General features: G+C 41.2%; 1 protein-coding gene across 1 annotated transcript; it reads right to left on the bottom strand.

Moving 5' to 3' along the window:
* Positions 1 to 1700: 1700 nt before the first annotated feature.
* Positions 1701 to 16698, bottom strand: slc13a2 (solute carrier family 13 member 2). The gene is made up of 12 exons (XM_072445781.1): positions 16455 to 16698; positions 14051 to 14179; positions 12891 to 13027; positions 12022 to 12272; positions 8570 to 8741; positions 8317 to 8439; positions 7481 to 7690; positions 4200 to 4300; positions 3926 to 4041; positions 3148 to 3309; positions 2595 to 2732; positions 1701 to 1835 (listed from the first exon to the last, which is right to left on the bottom strand). Exons 1-12 carry the CDS (start codon positions 16548 to 16550, stop codon positions 1704 to 1706), a joined length of 1767 nt encoding a protein of 588 aa, XP_072301882.1. The 5' UTR covers positions 16551 to 16698; the 3' UTR covers positions 1701 to 1703.
* Between the last annotated feature and the right edge of the window lie 969 nt (positions 16699 to 17667).

Here is a 17667-nt window from a genome sequence, read left to right as displayed (position 1 = left end):
AAACTATGGGGATTGTGACTATTGTGCCTTGAAATAACATCAATTAAAAAATACAAAATACACAGATTAAAGTCAATTATATACTTGTCATTTCTGATGGTTTAGCAGAAGCGCCAAGACAAATGGTTGATATAATTGGGCTAATGTGCAACCAGTTTCGTTTTTTTTTTTTAATATAATTTACTCAGTTGTATCATCCTTTAACCCATCAATCATTTAAGAGCTAACGTTAGTAAATGCACAAGAGGAAACACGGGGCAAAGAGAAGGTAGTTCTGAATGTTTTCGAAAGCTGTAAAACATTTTAACGTAGACGACAGATGTATTTAAGATTGTAAAATATGTGTTTCTGAAAAGTGAAACGTGGCGTGACTGAAATAAAGATGTTTTGTTCCTTTTTTTTTGGACTAGTGGACTTTCTTTCACAGTTTTATTTGGTAAATTACGGCAGGAAACGGGGCACCCATCGCTCCACGTGCGCTTTGTTCCACGTTTATTGCGTTGGTATCAGTGCGTCGACAACCTTTACATGCCGTGCTTTTGGCAGTTTCTTATCAAAGTTATTATTCAACCAGAGTGCTCGTTTGCACCGCCACTTGGGCCTTTTCCCCATTTTAACATTCCCAGATTTGCACTTATTTTTAGTTTAGAGTACTAAGTAAAACGTGCAGCGGTTATTATATCACTGAAGTACAAAGTATCCAACATAAATGTCAATAAAAAGGTGGTTGCATTGTGCTGCATTTAATCATCCTGTGCAGTAAAGTAATACAAGTGCATTCTCCAACAGCAAGTGCAGTGTAGTGATGTAAATGTGTACATACTAAAGTTAGTTTCAAATGTGTGCGTGCATGAACGAGAAAATGTTTCTTTTTTTTAGGAAATGTTCATACTTTCTACCACTGTGTCACATTTAATACTCAACAGTAAAAATGTACAAAAAAAACCGCAGAAAACACTTCAGGTCCAAATAAAGGACCGCATCAATAAGTTAAATCAAAGCGAGATGTTCTCACGACATTCCCTTGATTAAAACCTAATGCACAAAAAGCAAGTTTATCAAAACATGAGCATCAGATTTGTTTTTTCTATTAATTATTCAATATTTCAATGCTTTGCACGCTCAACCTGGAATTATTTACAAAAGGTGTGGAAAGTAAAGAACTGATCCCAGTAGGTCAGTTTAAATTAATGCTGAAAGGTTTGGAAACTGGATGTTTGATGTGTAACGGTTTTTAGGGAGAAAATGTGGTTTTTGGGGAGCAAATTCTTGAAATTGTCTAAACATGTTTTGACTGGTCTGTGCTGCTGTTTTGCCTAAGACTCCAATCAGTCATCTAAATGAGACCTTCCTGGTTAAATAAAGGTTAAACAAAAATAAATTAAACACATTATTGTTAAAAGTAGATCTCATCATCTTCAAAATAAAACCTATAGTCAATATATGTATAGATTCACAGCTTACATATATTTCCTTCTCTACGACGACACGAGGAAGCACCAGCTGAGAGCAAAGTCGAGTCATCATAAAATCTGATAACATTGTTTTTATAGATTAAGACGAAACCTTCATCGTCACTTGTTGTAATTCACCGGTACATTTTGGCCCACAGCTCACAATTATAGTGCTGAAATATGGCAAATTCAAGTCTTCTGCCAGAAGTGTGTCCTCCACATTGTCCATAGGAAATGAAAGCTCCTCGCTCAGGGCGTGGCCGTAGCGTTGACGGCCCAATCAGGAAACGTCCCCATATCGAACATGGCGTAGCCCCAAGTGTTGATGGCTACGTTTATGCACAAAATACCAATGATGTTCAGCATGAAGCCAGCTTTTACCTGGGAAATGGAAAGAGAAGATTCTGTTTGATGACACGTAACGACAAAGTGTTAAAGTTCAGAAGTCGACAAGTGTTTGATCTGCGCCAGTATTTCTCAAACTGTGGTAAGAAAATGAGGCACTTCTGGTTGTTTCTCTGTAGGTTTATCTTTTAGTTTTGATTTAGTTATGGTCGAGTTGTACATATTTTCTCACATGGTGCTTAAATGTCACGTAGCGGTGTAACTCTTCTGGTGAAAGGTCCAGCACCTGCTTGTATCAAGGCATTAAACAGATCCATCTCCGTGGAGACAAGCAGGCGGTGGATCCTCCTCCATTATAAAAGTCTGGAAGATAAGTCGTTTCACCAGATTTTTAATTTTAGACAAACTCCCACTGAGGATTTTTTTTTTTCTTCTAGTTTTTATTGTCAAATATGGTTAATGGAGTATGCATTCTTATTATCTTTTTTTAAATTCCTTGTGTAAAAATTTATTCACTCACATGCCTGCTAAATTCACACAAAATATATGCACTGAAGATTTAAAAGGTGATTTTTTTTTTCATTTTGAATAACTAAACAGAAAAACACAGACAGAACAGAAAAATGCATTGAAAACAAAAAATAAAAATTTCAGGGTTAAAAAGGTTAAAGAGAGAACTTCACCTGGATTTATAATTCTAAATCTGATGAAGAAACTATCATCCATACAAAAGTTACATAATGCTTTCTCTTATACCATCACTTCATTTCAAAGCTGATCTCAAATTTATCTCACCATGTCCACAACTTTGAGGTTCCCGAATGAGAAGGCGATGGCGTTGGGTGGAGTTGCCACGGGCAACATGAAGGCCAGAGAGGCGGAGATGGTGCAGGGCATCATTATGTACAGAGGATGGATCTTAATCGCAGAGGCCTGAAAACACAACACACAACGGGGTTTTGTAGAGTCACACTTTTCAAACCACAACTACAGTTTGAGCCAAGTTTAGTCCTGATTTAGACTTGGTTTGGTGCTGTTCTAGTCCTGGTTTAGTCAGAGTCAAATCCATGTTTAGTTCCCGGGTTTTGTCCCAGATTAGTCCCAATTTGAATGTGGTGTTTGTGTGAGAGAACACGAGCTAATTAAGGAGGTTTGTAGTCTATGTAGTTTACGCTGATATCATGAAATCACAAAAGAGTATTAACGCAATACATTAACATAGCACAAAATAAAAAGTGGTCAACCTGATCTTAAATAGACAGGCGTGTATCTGAAAATGCTTCTTGACGACATCTTGACCTTACAAGCTCTGTGATATTGCCTGTTTTGCTCTGGTGTGAGGCTGTACCATGTTGCCGAGGATGGGCAGGAACAAAGTGGTGGTGGCTGTGTTGCTGGAGCACTCGGTGAACAGGGCCACCAACAAACAGAGCAGCAGGGAAATGGCAAAAGGAGGAATCGACTCCAGAGGCGCCAAGCTCTTGCCCAACCACAAGGACAAGCCGGACTCCTGCGCAAAGGAGACGTGTTAGACTCTTATTTTACATCCATCAAAGCTTTGTTATACTTTGATAAAAAACAGCAGACAACAGAATGACAGGAGAAGGAGGAGAAGTGAAACTGGGGCAGACCACCAAAGCACAGGTTATGCTAACACTGATTTCGAAAGATGAAATGTTTAAGACGTAGACAACATGCTAAAATTGTATCTTTTCAAACTGAAATGTCAACGATCTTTCTGATGGTTGATGTTATGGGTGTCAATGGGTAAAAGTAAAATAAAAAAGTTCTACAGTTTGTCAAATATTGGCTGTGTAGAATCAATACCATGAATTAGACCAGCTGAAAGTATCAACACTTCCCATCCCTATAATCCTGATCCAGGCCATTCTAAAACTTGTTTGACTGTATGTGTAGCTTTTATTTCTCGCTTTAGAATCAGTTGGAATCTACTTGTTCTACGCTAGAGGGGATAAATGTGAACTTGAGGAAGAGAAATACTGTTGAAATGTCAACTTTTTCTGTTCCCAAAGCATTACTCTAACACGTCTTCCTAGCGTTATTGTTCCGATAGAGTGAGTGTGTGTTTGTCTGGTTGGAGGTGAGTTCCTGTGTGTGGATCTCACTTCACTGCCCTTGGCCAGAGCAAAGCCTCCCCCCAGCAGCAGGATGATGTTCCAGGGCATGCGCTCGTGCACCACCTGCCAGTTCAGCAGCATGGGCGGAGACTTCACCAGCTTCCCTGTGGGACGTCCCGCCATAGTGAGTGCGCGCCACAGTCATCTCCACAGAGTAATTACAGGGGTCGGTGCCAGAACGCATGTGTATTTTAGCTGTTACGTAGCGAGGGATTTTCCTTCACGACACTTATGATGAGAAGGATGATAAGGACACACGCACCTGCATCGTTGAAGCCGTATCCTCCGCACGTGGGCATGCGGGACGGCACCACGAAGAAGAGCAGCGACATCAAAATAGCAGTTGTTCCATCGGAGACGTAGCTGAGAGACAGAGAGGAAACAAGTGTGAAGCAGCAAGAAGAAACGACGAATAACAACGTATGCATGCGTTCGCACATCCGGCAACCGAGTCCGCCATTTTGAAAGGGGCACAGTCTACTACATACGATCTCCAGGATATATGAGGCCAAAATGCCAAAAACCTGCGTTCTGTAAGGGCATTGCTCTGTTGTCAGACCAAGAAATGATTTGCTTTGTCGTGTGCCTTAGTTTGCCGTTATCGTCTAAAGAATCAAAGTATTCGTAGCTCATTATGCCGTAGAAAAGGATGCAGTCGTGGTGGTTGCTAATGTATCGCGTGCCCCTTTCAAAATGGCGGCTATGGGGAAGTCCCGGATGTGTGACGTCACCGCGAACGCATGCGTATGGGTGACATGGTGGTCTTACTCTGACTTGGGTGGACGGAGGGTTTTTTACTGTATTATTCATTCACTTTGTAACTTTTTGGTGGTAAACTACTGTTGTATCTGCCCTGAATCTGCTCTATCTGCCTCACTCACCACATTCCCACTAGGCAAAGTGTCTTGCTTCAAGACACAATGGCAGTTTTCCCTAGAGCCGTGGTTTCCCCTGTGGTCTCTCATCCAAGCACTAACCAGGCCCAACCCCGCTTAGCTTTATAGTTTGTTATTCAAATGTTAAGACAAAAAATGGGATTTGGAGAAACTTATTGTGTTGTGTTTCCAAGACACTGATGAGTATTTTTGAGAAACTAAAGTATTTAAAACAAATCAGAAATTTCGTAGTGATTAACAATACAACAATCTTTTGAAATGTTGCAAAAGGAGGCCGAAAACCTATGAATAGCGTCACCTGCTGCTTGTCTCCATGGAGATAGATGAAGATGAGTTTGACGCCATACGGAGGAACACACACAAAGCAATAACATCTCCATGAAGACGAGCAGGTGACGAACTCTCCATGCACTTTCAACTATTGCCAGACAGAAATTGCCGTGGCAATGAAGTGTTTGTTTGTTGTCAAATTGCCCACTTTAATTATGAGTTTGACCTTCAGACGACCTTTATGTAACAGCAGAGCCCTAAGAAGATTGTTTATTTCTGTTCAAGTGTGCGGGCCCCAGAGGAGGCGTGTTGTTCGGGGAGAGGGGAAACCGCAGCACTCAGAGGAAAACTACGCAGTCAAAAGGAAAAGTAAACGAGCTGCCCGGTCCTGGCGAGGGACGTAGGAACTTTCGACGAACTACCAACGTGTCGATACTGTCGCTAAGGGGAACCAAAAACAAAGATGTGAGGAGTAAAAATAGATGCAAAGGGGGTTCGGACAAGGTGGTGATGGCTCTGCGGAGCTGATGTCACACCAGACCGGAGCGGCACGATAAAGCCCAATTAAATCATGACTCTGAGTGATTCAAATCCAATAAAAATCACACAACATCCATACTTAAAAAGCACATTCATTCAGCAGTTTTTTAGGTGATCTATCAAAATGATATCTTTAAACATGTACTAAGTTGGGTGGGATAGTGGATTTTTGGATAGACTGACGTACGGAGGGCAATATTGACAAAAAATAATATGTAGATATTTTTGGCAGCATCTAAATAACAACATTTACAATATATTTTAACAATGCATCAGGAATGTGTTATAATATTTCAGTTAAAATGTTAAACTAATGCACAATACGTGAATGAAGTGCAAAAATATCACTTTACACTTTGGTAGAAAAAACTTCAGTTGTAGTCATCTGGACTCAGTTTGAAAAAATAGACGTTTCGACTCTCATCCAAGAGTCATTGTCAATAACAGAATTTAGGTCGAGAACTCCGATATTAATACTGTTCTGTGGTAAGACCCGCCCATTGGGAGGAGCCTTCCTGAAGTAGAAAGAGTTGTTTGTTTCAACAGAAACTCCCCCTTGTATCTACCGAGCTAGCCTATTCAGAATCTTAATGGGCTATTAGAATCCTCTTTGTCTTTGTGAGACCCTGGCTCAACCACCCTGAGTACCTGATTAGCATCTGAATGTCCTTTACCTTTCCAGGGGTTCAGAATCCCAATATAAATAGTCCCTGTTTATTTTAAACCAGGAAACACTTTAAGACAAAAACTGGTTCACCCTAAGGACAAGTTGCCGACTCAAAAACAGAGCAATGTAGTTTATTCGATCCAATGCAGTGAAGAAAGCTGTAAAGAACGGTACATAGGTGAGACGAAACAGCCTCTACACAAGAGGCTTTATCAGCACAGAAGAAATACTAGTTCAGGACCTCAGAGCGCCGTGCATCTCCATCTTGAATCCTCTAATCACTCGTTTGAAGACGGTGAGGTGAAGGTTTTAAGCAGGGAGAAAAGATGGTTTGAAAGAGGAGTCAAGGAAGCTATTTTTGTTAAAAAAGAAAGACCTTCTTTAAACAGAAATGGAGGGCTTAGGTTTCATCTTCCTGTTATTTATAATGGGATTCTGAACCCCTGGAAAGGTAAAGGACATTCAGATGCTAATCAGGTACTCAGGGTGGTTGAGCCAGGGTCTCACAAAGACAAAGAGGATTCTAATAGCCCATTAAGATTCTGAATAGGCTAGCTCGGTAGATACAAGGGGGAGTTTCTGTTGAAACAAACAACTCTTTCTACTTCAGGAAGGCTCCTCCCAATGGGCGGGTCTTACCACAGAACAGTATTAATATCGGAGTTCTCGATCTAAATTCTGTTATTGACAATGACTCTTGGATGAGAGTCGAAACGTCTATTTTTTCAAACTGAGTCCAGATGACTACAACTGAAGCTTTTTCTACTATGGAACACGCCTGGACGAATGAGGGATTACACCGACACTTTACACTTTGGTTTCGGAGATGACAAGGAACGTTTCTGTCTCTTTCATTTTTAATAATTTTAATAATAGAGAATATGCTCAATATTCTAACAGGTATTAAAGGTGCACTGCGTCACTTTTCAAGGCAGATGGCGCGCCTTCTGCTTGTTTCCAAAGCTATATTTTCGCTTTTCCTGTCATGTTCCACAGCATAACATTAAAAATATCAATCCGCATGGAGACAAGCACAGTTCCGCGTTAGATCTGTGGAGAGGCGACCGCGTTCACTACATTCACACACACACTGGACTCTTTGTGAAGCTGAGACTCTTTCGTTTTGCATTTCGATTCAAGGGAAAAGGATGAATACAAGTGATTGCTTACGCAGCGTCCTGGTTGAAGAGGACAGTGGCCCATCCCGGTATGAAGCCCGGCTCTCTGGTGAACCACAGTAAAACCAGCAGGACGAAAATCACCAAAACCATGATCTCTGCGAACGACATGGGCCCCAGCTTCCTGTACTCCTCCCTCATCACAGCGTACGCCTCTCGGTCACGCTCATTTTTCTCACCGCAACCAAAGGACTTCTTCAGGCTGAGGACGGAAACGACAAGTTACACACTTAGAGTCTGTGGTTTTTCCCCCTGGAAGCCCACCCCTGTCCGTACCAGAGACTTACCGGGCCCCCACTCCAAATCAGTGACCCCGACGAATGTATTACACAATAAAAATGAACCAATAATGAACTAACAATCATTTAAACCAGGAATTGTGGTATTTATGTTCCCACACCCAATTCCCAATCATTTGTTTTGGAGTTGTACTATTTCATTTGCAAATTTGTTTACTTTGATGACTTGACCCTTTGGGGACCCCCACTTTGGCTCCCGCCTAGGGGTTCCTGCCCCCCAGGTTGGGAACCATAGGATTAAGCAATATCTATTTTATACATTTGATGAGTTTAATTGTTAAGAGTCAATAATTTGTAAGGATTTTAATCTTCTCTATTTGCATTGGAACTTTTTACTCACAAAATATAACGGCTTTTACCACTATTACTTTTTTTTTAAATTGCAAAAAAATTGTGGATTATTCTATTTTTTCATATTTGCTGACGACCATTGGAAATACTCAGAAAGTCTTTTGACGTGTTTTTATTTTTTTTGTAACACATTTACACATTAACTGAGTTGATTTTGACCTTGGGCAACTGAACTTACTTGAAGCCGAGGAACATGAACTGCAGCCAGAGATAAGACAAGATGAGCATCAGGACCATATTCGGGAAACAAAAGCCGAACCAACTGGCAAAGTTAATGATGCCTCCGTTGTTTGGGAACAGCCTAAATGATCAAAATGCGATAAGTTAAGTCGAGAGCTGAGCGTCTAAAGGGCCAAGATGAGCTGCAGAATATCAGACAGAAAAGAAGCAGCAACTCAATAAAATTCTTTGGCCGCCGTGTGAGGTCTTACAGGTTCATCTGGCCCTGGAGGATGAGGTTTGGGGTGGTCCCGGTGAGAGTAGCCGTTCCCCCGATGCTGGCGGAGTAGCACACACTCAGACTCATGCCTTTGGTCAGCAGGTCGTACTTGGCTTCTCGCTCTATACTCTTCGCCGTCCGCTCGGCCTGTCGCTCGGACTCATCTGAAAACACGAGGTCAGAGCCGTTGAAAGACTATTAAAGGGAAAATAGTGTGCATTATTTCCATTGCTACAAGCCTTTAAAAATGCTCTTGAGTACCTTTCGTTTGGCGTCTCGGAATTTACAGCAAAAAAGGAAGATATTTGTAGATGGTGCAACCGCTCAACAGTTTAAGATACACATTTTATAGAACACGCTGTCGGTTTACTTCCTGGTCTGAGCACGCAGTTGTACAGATCGTGATAAGACTTAGAAAAGTCCCAGAGCGAGTCTGACGATGATTTATGGACTCGCAGCAGAGAAGATTCTCAGAGCCACGTCAGTTATCGAGGAAACGTCAGTTATCGAGGAAACGTCAGTCATCGAAGAAATGTCAGTGATCGAGGAAACGTCAGTCATCGAGGAAACGTCGGTCATCGAGGAAACGTTGGTTATCGAGGAAACGTCAGTTATCGAGGAAACGTCAGTCATCGAGGAAACGTCAGTCATCGAGGAAACGCCAGTCATCGAGGAAACGTCAGTTATCGAGGAAACGTCAGTCATCGAGGAAACGTCAGTCATTGAGGAAACGTCAGTCATCGAGGAAACGTCAGTTATCGAGGAAACGTCAGTCATCGAAGAAATGTCAGTCATCGAGGAAACGTCAGTCATCGAGGAAACGTCGGTCATCGAGGAAACGTTGGTTATCGAGGAAACGTGAGTTATTAAGAAAACGTCAGTTATTGTAGAAACATTGGTTATTGAGGAAACGTCAGTCATCGAGGAAACGTCAGTCATCGAGGAAACGTCAGTCATCGAGGAAACGTCAGTCATCGAGGAAACGTCAGTCATCGAAGAAATGTCAGTCATCGAGGAAACGTCAGTCATCGAGGAAACGTCGGTCATCGAGGAAACGTTGGTAATCGAGGAAACGTCAGTTATCGAGGAAACGTCAGTCATCGAGGAAACGTCAGTCATCGAGGAAATGCCAGTCATCGAGGAAACGTCAGTTATCGAGGAAACGTCAGTCATCGAGGAAACGTCAGTCATCGAGGAAACGTCAGTTATCGAGGAAACGTCAGTCATCGAAGAAATGTCAGTGATCGAGGAAACGTCAGTCATCGAGGAAACGTCGGTCATCGAGGAAACGTTGGTTATCGAGGAAACGTCAGTTATCGAGGAAACGTCAGTCATCGAGGAAACGTCAGTCATCGAGGAAACGCCAGTCATCGAGGAAACGTCAGTTATCGAGGAAACGTCAGTCATCGAGGAAACGTCAGTCATTGAGGAAACGTCAGTCATCGAGGAAACGTCAGTTATCGAGGAAACGTCAGTCATCGAAGAAATGTCAGTCATCGAGGAAACGTCAGTCATCGAGGAAACGTCGGTCATCGAGGAAACGTTGGTTATCGAGGAAACGTGAGTTATTAAGAAAACGTCAGTTATTGTAGAAACATTGGTTATTGAGGAAACGTCAGTCATCGAGGAAACGTCAGTCATCGAGGAAACGTCAGTCATCGAGGAAACGTCAGTCATCGAGGAAACGTCAGTCATCGAAGAAATGTCAGTCATCGAGGAAACGTCAGTCATCGAGGAAACGTCGGTCATCGAGGAAACGTTGGTAATCGAGGAAACGTCAGTTATCGAGGAAACGTCAGTCATCGAGGAAACGTCAGTCATCGAGGAAATGCCAGTCATCGAGGAAACGTCAGTTATCGAGGAAACGTCAGTCATCGAGGAAACGTCAGTCATCGAGGAAACGTCAGTTATCGAGGAAACGTGAGTTATTAAGAAAACGTCAGTTATTGTGGAAACATCGGTTATCGAGGAAACGTCAGTCATCGAGGAAACGTCAGTCATCGAGGAAACGTCAGTCATCGAGGAAACGTCAGTTATCGAGGAAACGTCAGTCATCGAAGAAATGTCAGTCATCGAGGAAACGTCAGTCATCGAGGAAACGTCGGTCATCGAGGAAACGTCAGTTATCGAGGAAACGTCAGTCATCGAGGAAACGTCAGTTATCGAGGAAACGTCAGTCATCGAAGAAATGTCAGTCATCGAGGAAACGTCAGTCATCGAGGAAACGTCGGTCATCGAGGAAACGTTGGTTATCGAGGAAACGTCAGTTATCGAGGAAACGTCAGTCATCGAGGAAACGTCAGTCATCGAGGAAACGCCAGTCATCGAGGAAACGTCAGTCATCGAGGAAACGTGAGTTATTAAGAAAACGTCAGTTATTGTGGAAACATCGGTTATCGAGGAAACGTCAGTCATCGAGGAAACGTCAGTCATCGAGGAAACGTCAGTCATCGAGGAAACGTGAGTTATTAAGAAAACGTCAGTTATTGTGGAAACATCGGTTATCGAGGAAACGTCAGTCATCGAGGAAACGTCAGTTATCGAGGAAACGTCAGTCATCGAGGAAACGTCATTCATTGAGGAAACGTCAGTCATCGAGGAAACGTCAGTCATTGAGGAAACGTCAGTCATCGAGGAAACGTGAGTTATTAAGAAAACGTCAGTTATTGTAGAAACATCGGTTATCGAGGAAACGTCAGTCATCGAGGAAACGTCAGTCATCGAGGAAACGTCAGTCATCGAGGAAACGTCAGTCATCGAGGAAACGTCAGTTATCGAGGAAACGTCAGTCATCGAGGAAACATCAGTCATCGAGGAAACGTCAGTTATCGAGGAAACGTGAGTTATTAAGAAAACGTCAGTTATTGTGGAAACATCGGTTATCGAGGAAACGTCAGTCATCGAGGAAACGTCAGTCATCGAGGAAACGTCAGTTATCGAGGAAACGTCAGTCATCGAGGAAACGTCAGTCATTGAGGAAACGTCAGTCATCGAGGAAACGTCAGTTATCGAGGAAATGACGGTTATCGAGGAAACGTCGATTATTGTGGAAACATCGGTTATCGAGGAAACGTCAGTTATCGAGGAAACATCCGTTAACAAGGAAACGTCAATTATTGTGGAAACGTCGGTTATCAAGGAAACGTCAGTTGTCGTGGAAACATCAGTTATTGCGGAGCTGCAGAGAGGACTGCAGAGGATTTTCTAACCAGGATTCCTTGTACGGGCATCAATTAAGCTAAATGCTACTCCAGGTAACAACGAAACAGAAATAAGACCTGGCATATTTGTCCCACTTATACTGATGATCATTATAAACAACCAATGCTAAATGTGTTTTTATGTCACAATGTAGTTTCTCTTGTTTCTCATTGTAGTTCCTCTTGTTTCTCCATGTCACGATCCCGGGACTGTGAACAATCTCCCCCCGTCACCATCACTCACTGTATCTCTCCTCCTCCTGAATCACGTCCAGGTGTTTCTTGGTCACGGCTCCGCTGGTTTGCGTCTCCTGCAGCTCGAACGAGGGGTTGTCCGCCGCTCTGTCGCACTCCTCCACGTTGTCGGCTCGGGCCTCCGTGGCCCGGAGCTGCTGCAGGACGGCGTGAGCGATCGGCAGCATCATGGCCGTCGTGGCTGTGTTACTGATCCACATGGAGAGGAACGCGGAGACCATCATGAAGCCCATCATCAACCTGAGAAACCACAGACAGAGCCATCATTAACCTGAGAAGCCACAGACAGAGTTGTAGGAGGAACATTATGTTTTACTCTTGATTTTGACTTAGTGTTTCATGTTGTCAAATTAAAATAATAGCCTGTGTATTTGTGGGAAAAGGCCCTCTTTGGATTGCTGTTTGTAAGTGTTTCGAAAGTCTGTGTATTTTAAGTCCAGAACACAATTACAATGATTAGAATACACCTACGATACGTTTTTACAGTCGACTAGTCACTATTAGTGGTTTAATTGCTGCAGCCCTATACAAAAGCAAGCCGAGTTTACTTATACAGCACCATGATACGAGACAAGAGTGAATAAAAAAGTTAAATACAGAAGAAGAAAAAACACAACTACAATAGTAGACAACAAAATAAAACTACTGTAATCCAAACGTTGATCGAATAAATCAGTTAAACGCATCAACAGAGTCGACTATTACTACCACTACTAAAGGTAAAACATTACACAACGTTATTACTTGATTATACTGCGATCAGGTTGACAATCTCGACGAGCTTTCAAACGTAGGAAGTAACGAGGTGCATTAGATAACTACATGTCTGCATATTAGACCTGAGTGTGAGTCTCTTACAGCGAGGGCCGGACTCCGACCAGCAGCAGGACCCTGAGAGCGATGCGTTTGTGGAGGTTCCAGTGCTCCACGGCGATGGCCACCAGCAGCCCCCCGATAAACAGCATGTTGGAGTCCTTCAGGTACTCTATGCTCACCTGGAACAGAGTACACGACAGATGAGACGCAGGACACGACGTGCAAGCATCGCCCAGGCCGGGAAAGTCTAAGGAAGATCAGTTTGCAGAGGAAAATGTGGAAGGAGATGACGAGAAATGGGACAGTTTTTGTCTGTACAACTGTCCAGACGCCTAAATGTTTGTAAATGTGTATGTTTTAATATGCTAGAAAATGACTTTGTGATGGAAGTGTCAATGACCACCACTGATACCATCGTCCTGTAGATAAACGTTTGTTATGTTTGATTTAACTTTAGGTAAGATGCATTTTAGAGGTTTGACTGGTGTTATAATTGTGTGTTCGTCCCTGAATGAACATTTTTGATAAATGATTCGTGGACACTTAGATTGTACAATCTTTTTTTTTTTTAAATGATAGCAATGAATATGATAACTTATCCTGCACTGAGAGCCGCTCAGTTAGCATGTTAGCATGACCTTGGAGCTGGTTAAGGACTCACAGACCAGTGCCATATGTGCTGCCTTATTTTATATATTTAACTGTAGAAATCGAACTGTGAAGGCCTCAGCGTTTGTGATTTATTAATTGATTTACGTGGTGTAAAACATGAGTATTGTTTTGTTTTTTTAAAATATAGTAACTGCTCTTTTCATTTTTGCACTAATGTGTTTGTCCAAGCTCATTATATGACTATAATTGACCTTGTGTACCTGGTTTAAACTCATTTAGTGGCCAATGCAGCTCATTTTACTGCTAAAAAACATTGTATCCAAAGACTAAACATTCCACCATCAACAGAGGCCTCCATCCTGTTGGGTTTATCTTAAGACAAAGGAAAAACAGAGACGGTTAATATGACACTGACATAGATAATATCAAATCCACTTTGCTTTATAACGTGACCATAAAAAGTGCAAACTGCAGAATCCGCACATTCGCCTTCGCGCTTGTAAATCACTTGAGCACATTAAGCTTCAAACCTGTAACACTTGGAGTCACTTATATTGGGCTGTTTGCACTGAAGTGAAGAGCGACTGTACCTGATCAGCCTTCATTATGTTCATCATTGGAAACAGGATGACGGGCAGCAGCGCCGTCACCGCTAGCGGCAGACACTCGGTGCACCAGTACAACGCCATGAGGATGATGGTGTAACCACATTTTGCCTCCTGAGACGCCACAAAAAGAAACAACATCAGTTTGAGGGGAGCAGACACGTGGTTCACAATAGACGGTTGTGCAAGAAATACTCCACCTCGTGACTTAAGTAAAAGTACAAATACAGCAGCAAAATATTCACTTGAGTAAAAGACAATTATCACAAATAAGCACTGAAGTATGTGTTTAAAAAATTATATTTTTATGAGTGAAATGTGGTGATCTTGAAAATGAATTATTCTCAATTATTATTATTTTCAATTTCTCAATGTTTCTTGACCTTTATTTGTATATTTTTGTTTGCTCAAAGCCAAGACTTGACCTCAAAACAGTTAGGCAGATTATAAACATAAACATGCTAAAGAATATATATATATATATATATATATATATATATATATATATATATATATATATATATATATATATATATATATATATATATATATATATATATATATATATATATATATATATATATAAAATCAAAAAACATACAAAAAAGTAATTTTTACTACTTTTCAGTCCACTTCAAAAATGTAGTGGAGTAGAAAGTACAGATACAGTACCTGCTCTCAGATGTAGTGAAGTAAAAGTCAAAAGTATCCACAGTAAAAAGTAAAGTGTGGATACATAAAAGTGCAAAAAAGAACTGTACTTTTACTTTTGTACTTTGTAACTTTCCACTCCATTGTCAACAGATAGCTATAGTTATTGCAACAGTGTATTAGAAGACAAGTAATCATTTAACATGTTTAAATCAAGCAGAAACACAGATGCGTACGTAAATGGTCCAAAACTATAACTATATTTCATGTTTTATTGTCAGTGAGTTTTTTGGGAAAGCCAATTTTCTGTCAGTAAAATCATATCCAATACCACTCACTCCTGCTTTTATTACCACTAAATAAAGTAAAATCAAATCATTATGAGGAGGGGACATGATTACTTTGTTGTCCTATCACCCAGCCGTGTTACATTTTAATTAAATGTCTGAAGGCTTAGATGAGTTAAATTCTAATTACTTTGGCTGAATAAATCAAGATTTCGCCGGTATTTATGTAACATTTTGATCGAACATTTAACCACAAATCACCAACCAAAATATTGCCTGCGTTTTTCTGTTTTTTTTACTACTTCAGTGAGACACAAGGTTCAAAGCCGCGGCTGAAGATTAGATAACAAGTCAAAGCCAGAGAAACAAAGAGGCCCAGTCCTACCGTAAAGTGCATAAATCAGCCTTTAACTCCTCTTTTTTATCTACATCTGCGCCACAGAGGCCATAAGACTTTACTGCGGACGATAGCGCTAACCCTTGATCGTAAAAGTAACACTTTGTTTCTGAAGATGTCCTTATAATAAACGCGATGTCGAGTTTACAGCCAGAACATGAAGCTGTTTGAAGACGTAATTTGCTGTGCTCTTTACACTAACTTCCCATTAAACTGAACTGAGAGCTTCAAGTCCTGTTCTAGTCCAGGTTTGGATCCACGGTTGGTCCCAGTTTACTGCGTCCCAATTGTGATGTGGTATATTGTGTGGATATTCATCAAATAAACATAGATCATTGTTTAACTAATTATTTTAAATCACAAATAAAACCTCAATTTCCTTTTTTTTTTTCAGTTTGCAATTTTTTTTTCCAATTCAAGTCAATCCGATTTTAGTGCAGGAAAAATACAATACACAAATGATGAAAAGGTATCATTTTGATGCTGATTAATGATATTCCTCACGGCAAATGATTCACGGGTGTTATATGGTAATAAGGTTAAGGCCAAACCTAAGGCCACTGGAAAATTAATCATTGCACCACCAACAACTCTCCAAATTATGAATGAAAAGTACCAGGTGGACCAGTGCACTATGTAGCATGTCAGGTGGCGGGTCGGTTTTGCCTGAAAGTTCCACAGTGTGGCATTAAACTGATCGCTCTCATCCACTTTTAGAGCACAACGGAACGAGGACAGAGTTTCATGCTCGTGGAGAACAAAACAAAATGCACCAAACCTGACAAAATCTTAATGAAATGTGCAGAAGGTGTTCAGGAACAAGAATATATGATGAATAACTCAATTTTGACCAAAACATCAGATAAAGAATGGACAGCGACACCGCCAGTCCAGGTTACGGGTCTGTGGCGAGGCGAACCTGCTCACAATACATGTTTTTCAAGTGTTTTTTAAGCAATAATAACACACATGAGTTCGGCTGTACCATCCCAGACAGGTTACATAGTGCACCTTTAACTTTGTGTCGGGTGCGGTGTGGTTTTTGCGCACTCACCTGTGTCTTGATGACCAGAGGCAGCGGCAGCAGCAGGAACGGAGTGAGAACGATGATGAAGAGGTTCCTGTGATACCAAAACCACTTCAGATTCATGGTCAAGTGAGATTCGCTGTCCAGGAATATGACATAAACACACGGAATAAGAACTAGAATAAAGTGAACTTGGAAGGTGAAGCAGGCGAGATGTTTAAAAATGGCTTCTTGAGATGAAGCTTTGACGAAAGGATTGTGATCAGTGCCGTTTAGTGTTTTTATCTGTGACAGTAAATCAAATATTAACTCAACACAGAGGAGCACCGTACACGAAGGACAGATGAAATGATTGGGAAACAGAACCAGGAAGTGGAGAAGTGCTCCTCAGCTCGTCTGACTAAAGTGTAAATATGAACGACAGGATCAGGAAGGAGGGATTTTTCAACCTAGAGTCCCCGTCCAGGTCTCTGTGATGTGCAGCCAACATATACAAACATTTAGACGGGGTTCCTCCTTTGGTTTATTTGAGTCTTTTTATTACTATTCAGAACAACATTACACAATAGACAACAGACAACAGAATGAGAATAAGAAAAGCTTTATTACCAATGAAGAGAGTTCACAAACATTGGAACTTGCTTTGGTGATTTGGTGCAACATAAAACAATGAACAATGATAAAACCACCTATATAAAATCAAAAAGAACAATTTAAATCTGCTATTGGATAAAAATAGAAATAGGCTTACTTTGTACACACATTTTACATATGTAGTGCAGAAAGTGATCCAACAGCAGAGGGAAAGAAACTGTTCTTGTGGCGGGAGGTTCTGGTCCGGATGGACCGATGAGGGGTGTCGTCAGAATACTTGGAACAGTTTTACGGAGTCGAGGCTGGAGATGCAACAGTTTGTGTACAAGGAGAAGAGCAGAGGAGAAAGTACACAGCCCTGTGGAGCTCCTGTATTGATAGAATGTCTGAGACATTCTCTGAGACAGGACAGAATGTCTGAGACAGGAGAATAAACCGTACTTGAGAACAATCAAATAAACAGTAATATTTTGATTCAGTCGCATTTTTATGTAGACAAATCTTGATGATTTAAAATAAACAAACAAACATTGAATTCCAACTTTATTCATTCAGTGTCATTTTTACGCACAGATTGAGGAAAATATGCTGTTATTTGGGACAATAAAGGAATATCTTATCTTATCTTATCTTAATCTCTCATGAC

Source organism: Eucyclogobius newberryi, unplaced genomic scaffold (assembly GCF_026437365.1).
Source record: "Eucyclogobius newberryi isolate DKJ021-1_F unplaced genomic scaffold, fEucNew1.0.hap1 SCAF_15, whole genome shotgun sequence".
Lineage (NCBI taxonomy): Eukaryota > Metazoa > Chordata > Actinopteri > Gobiiformes > Gobiidae > Eucyclogobius > Eucyclogobius newberryi.
The sequence above is the reverse complement of the archived record's forward strand: the minus strand, read 5'-3'. Positions and strand labels throughout refer to the sequence as shown.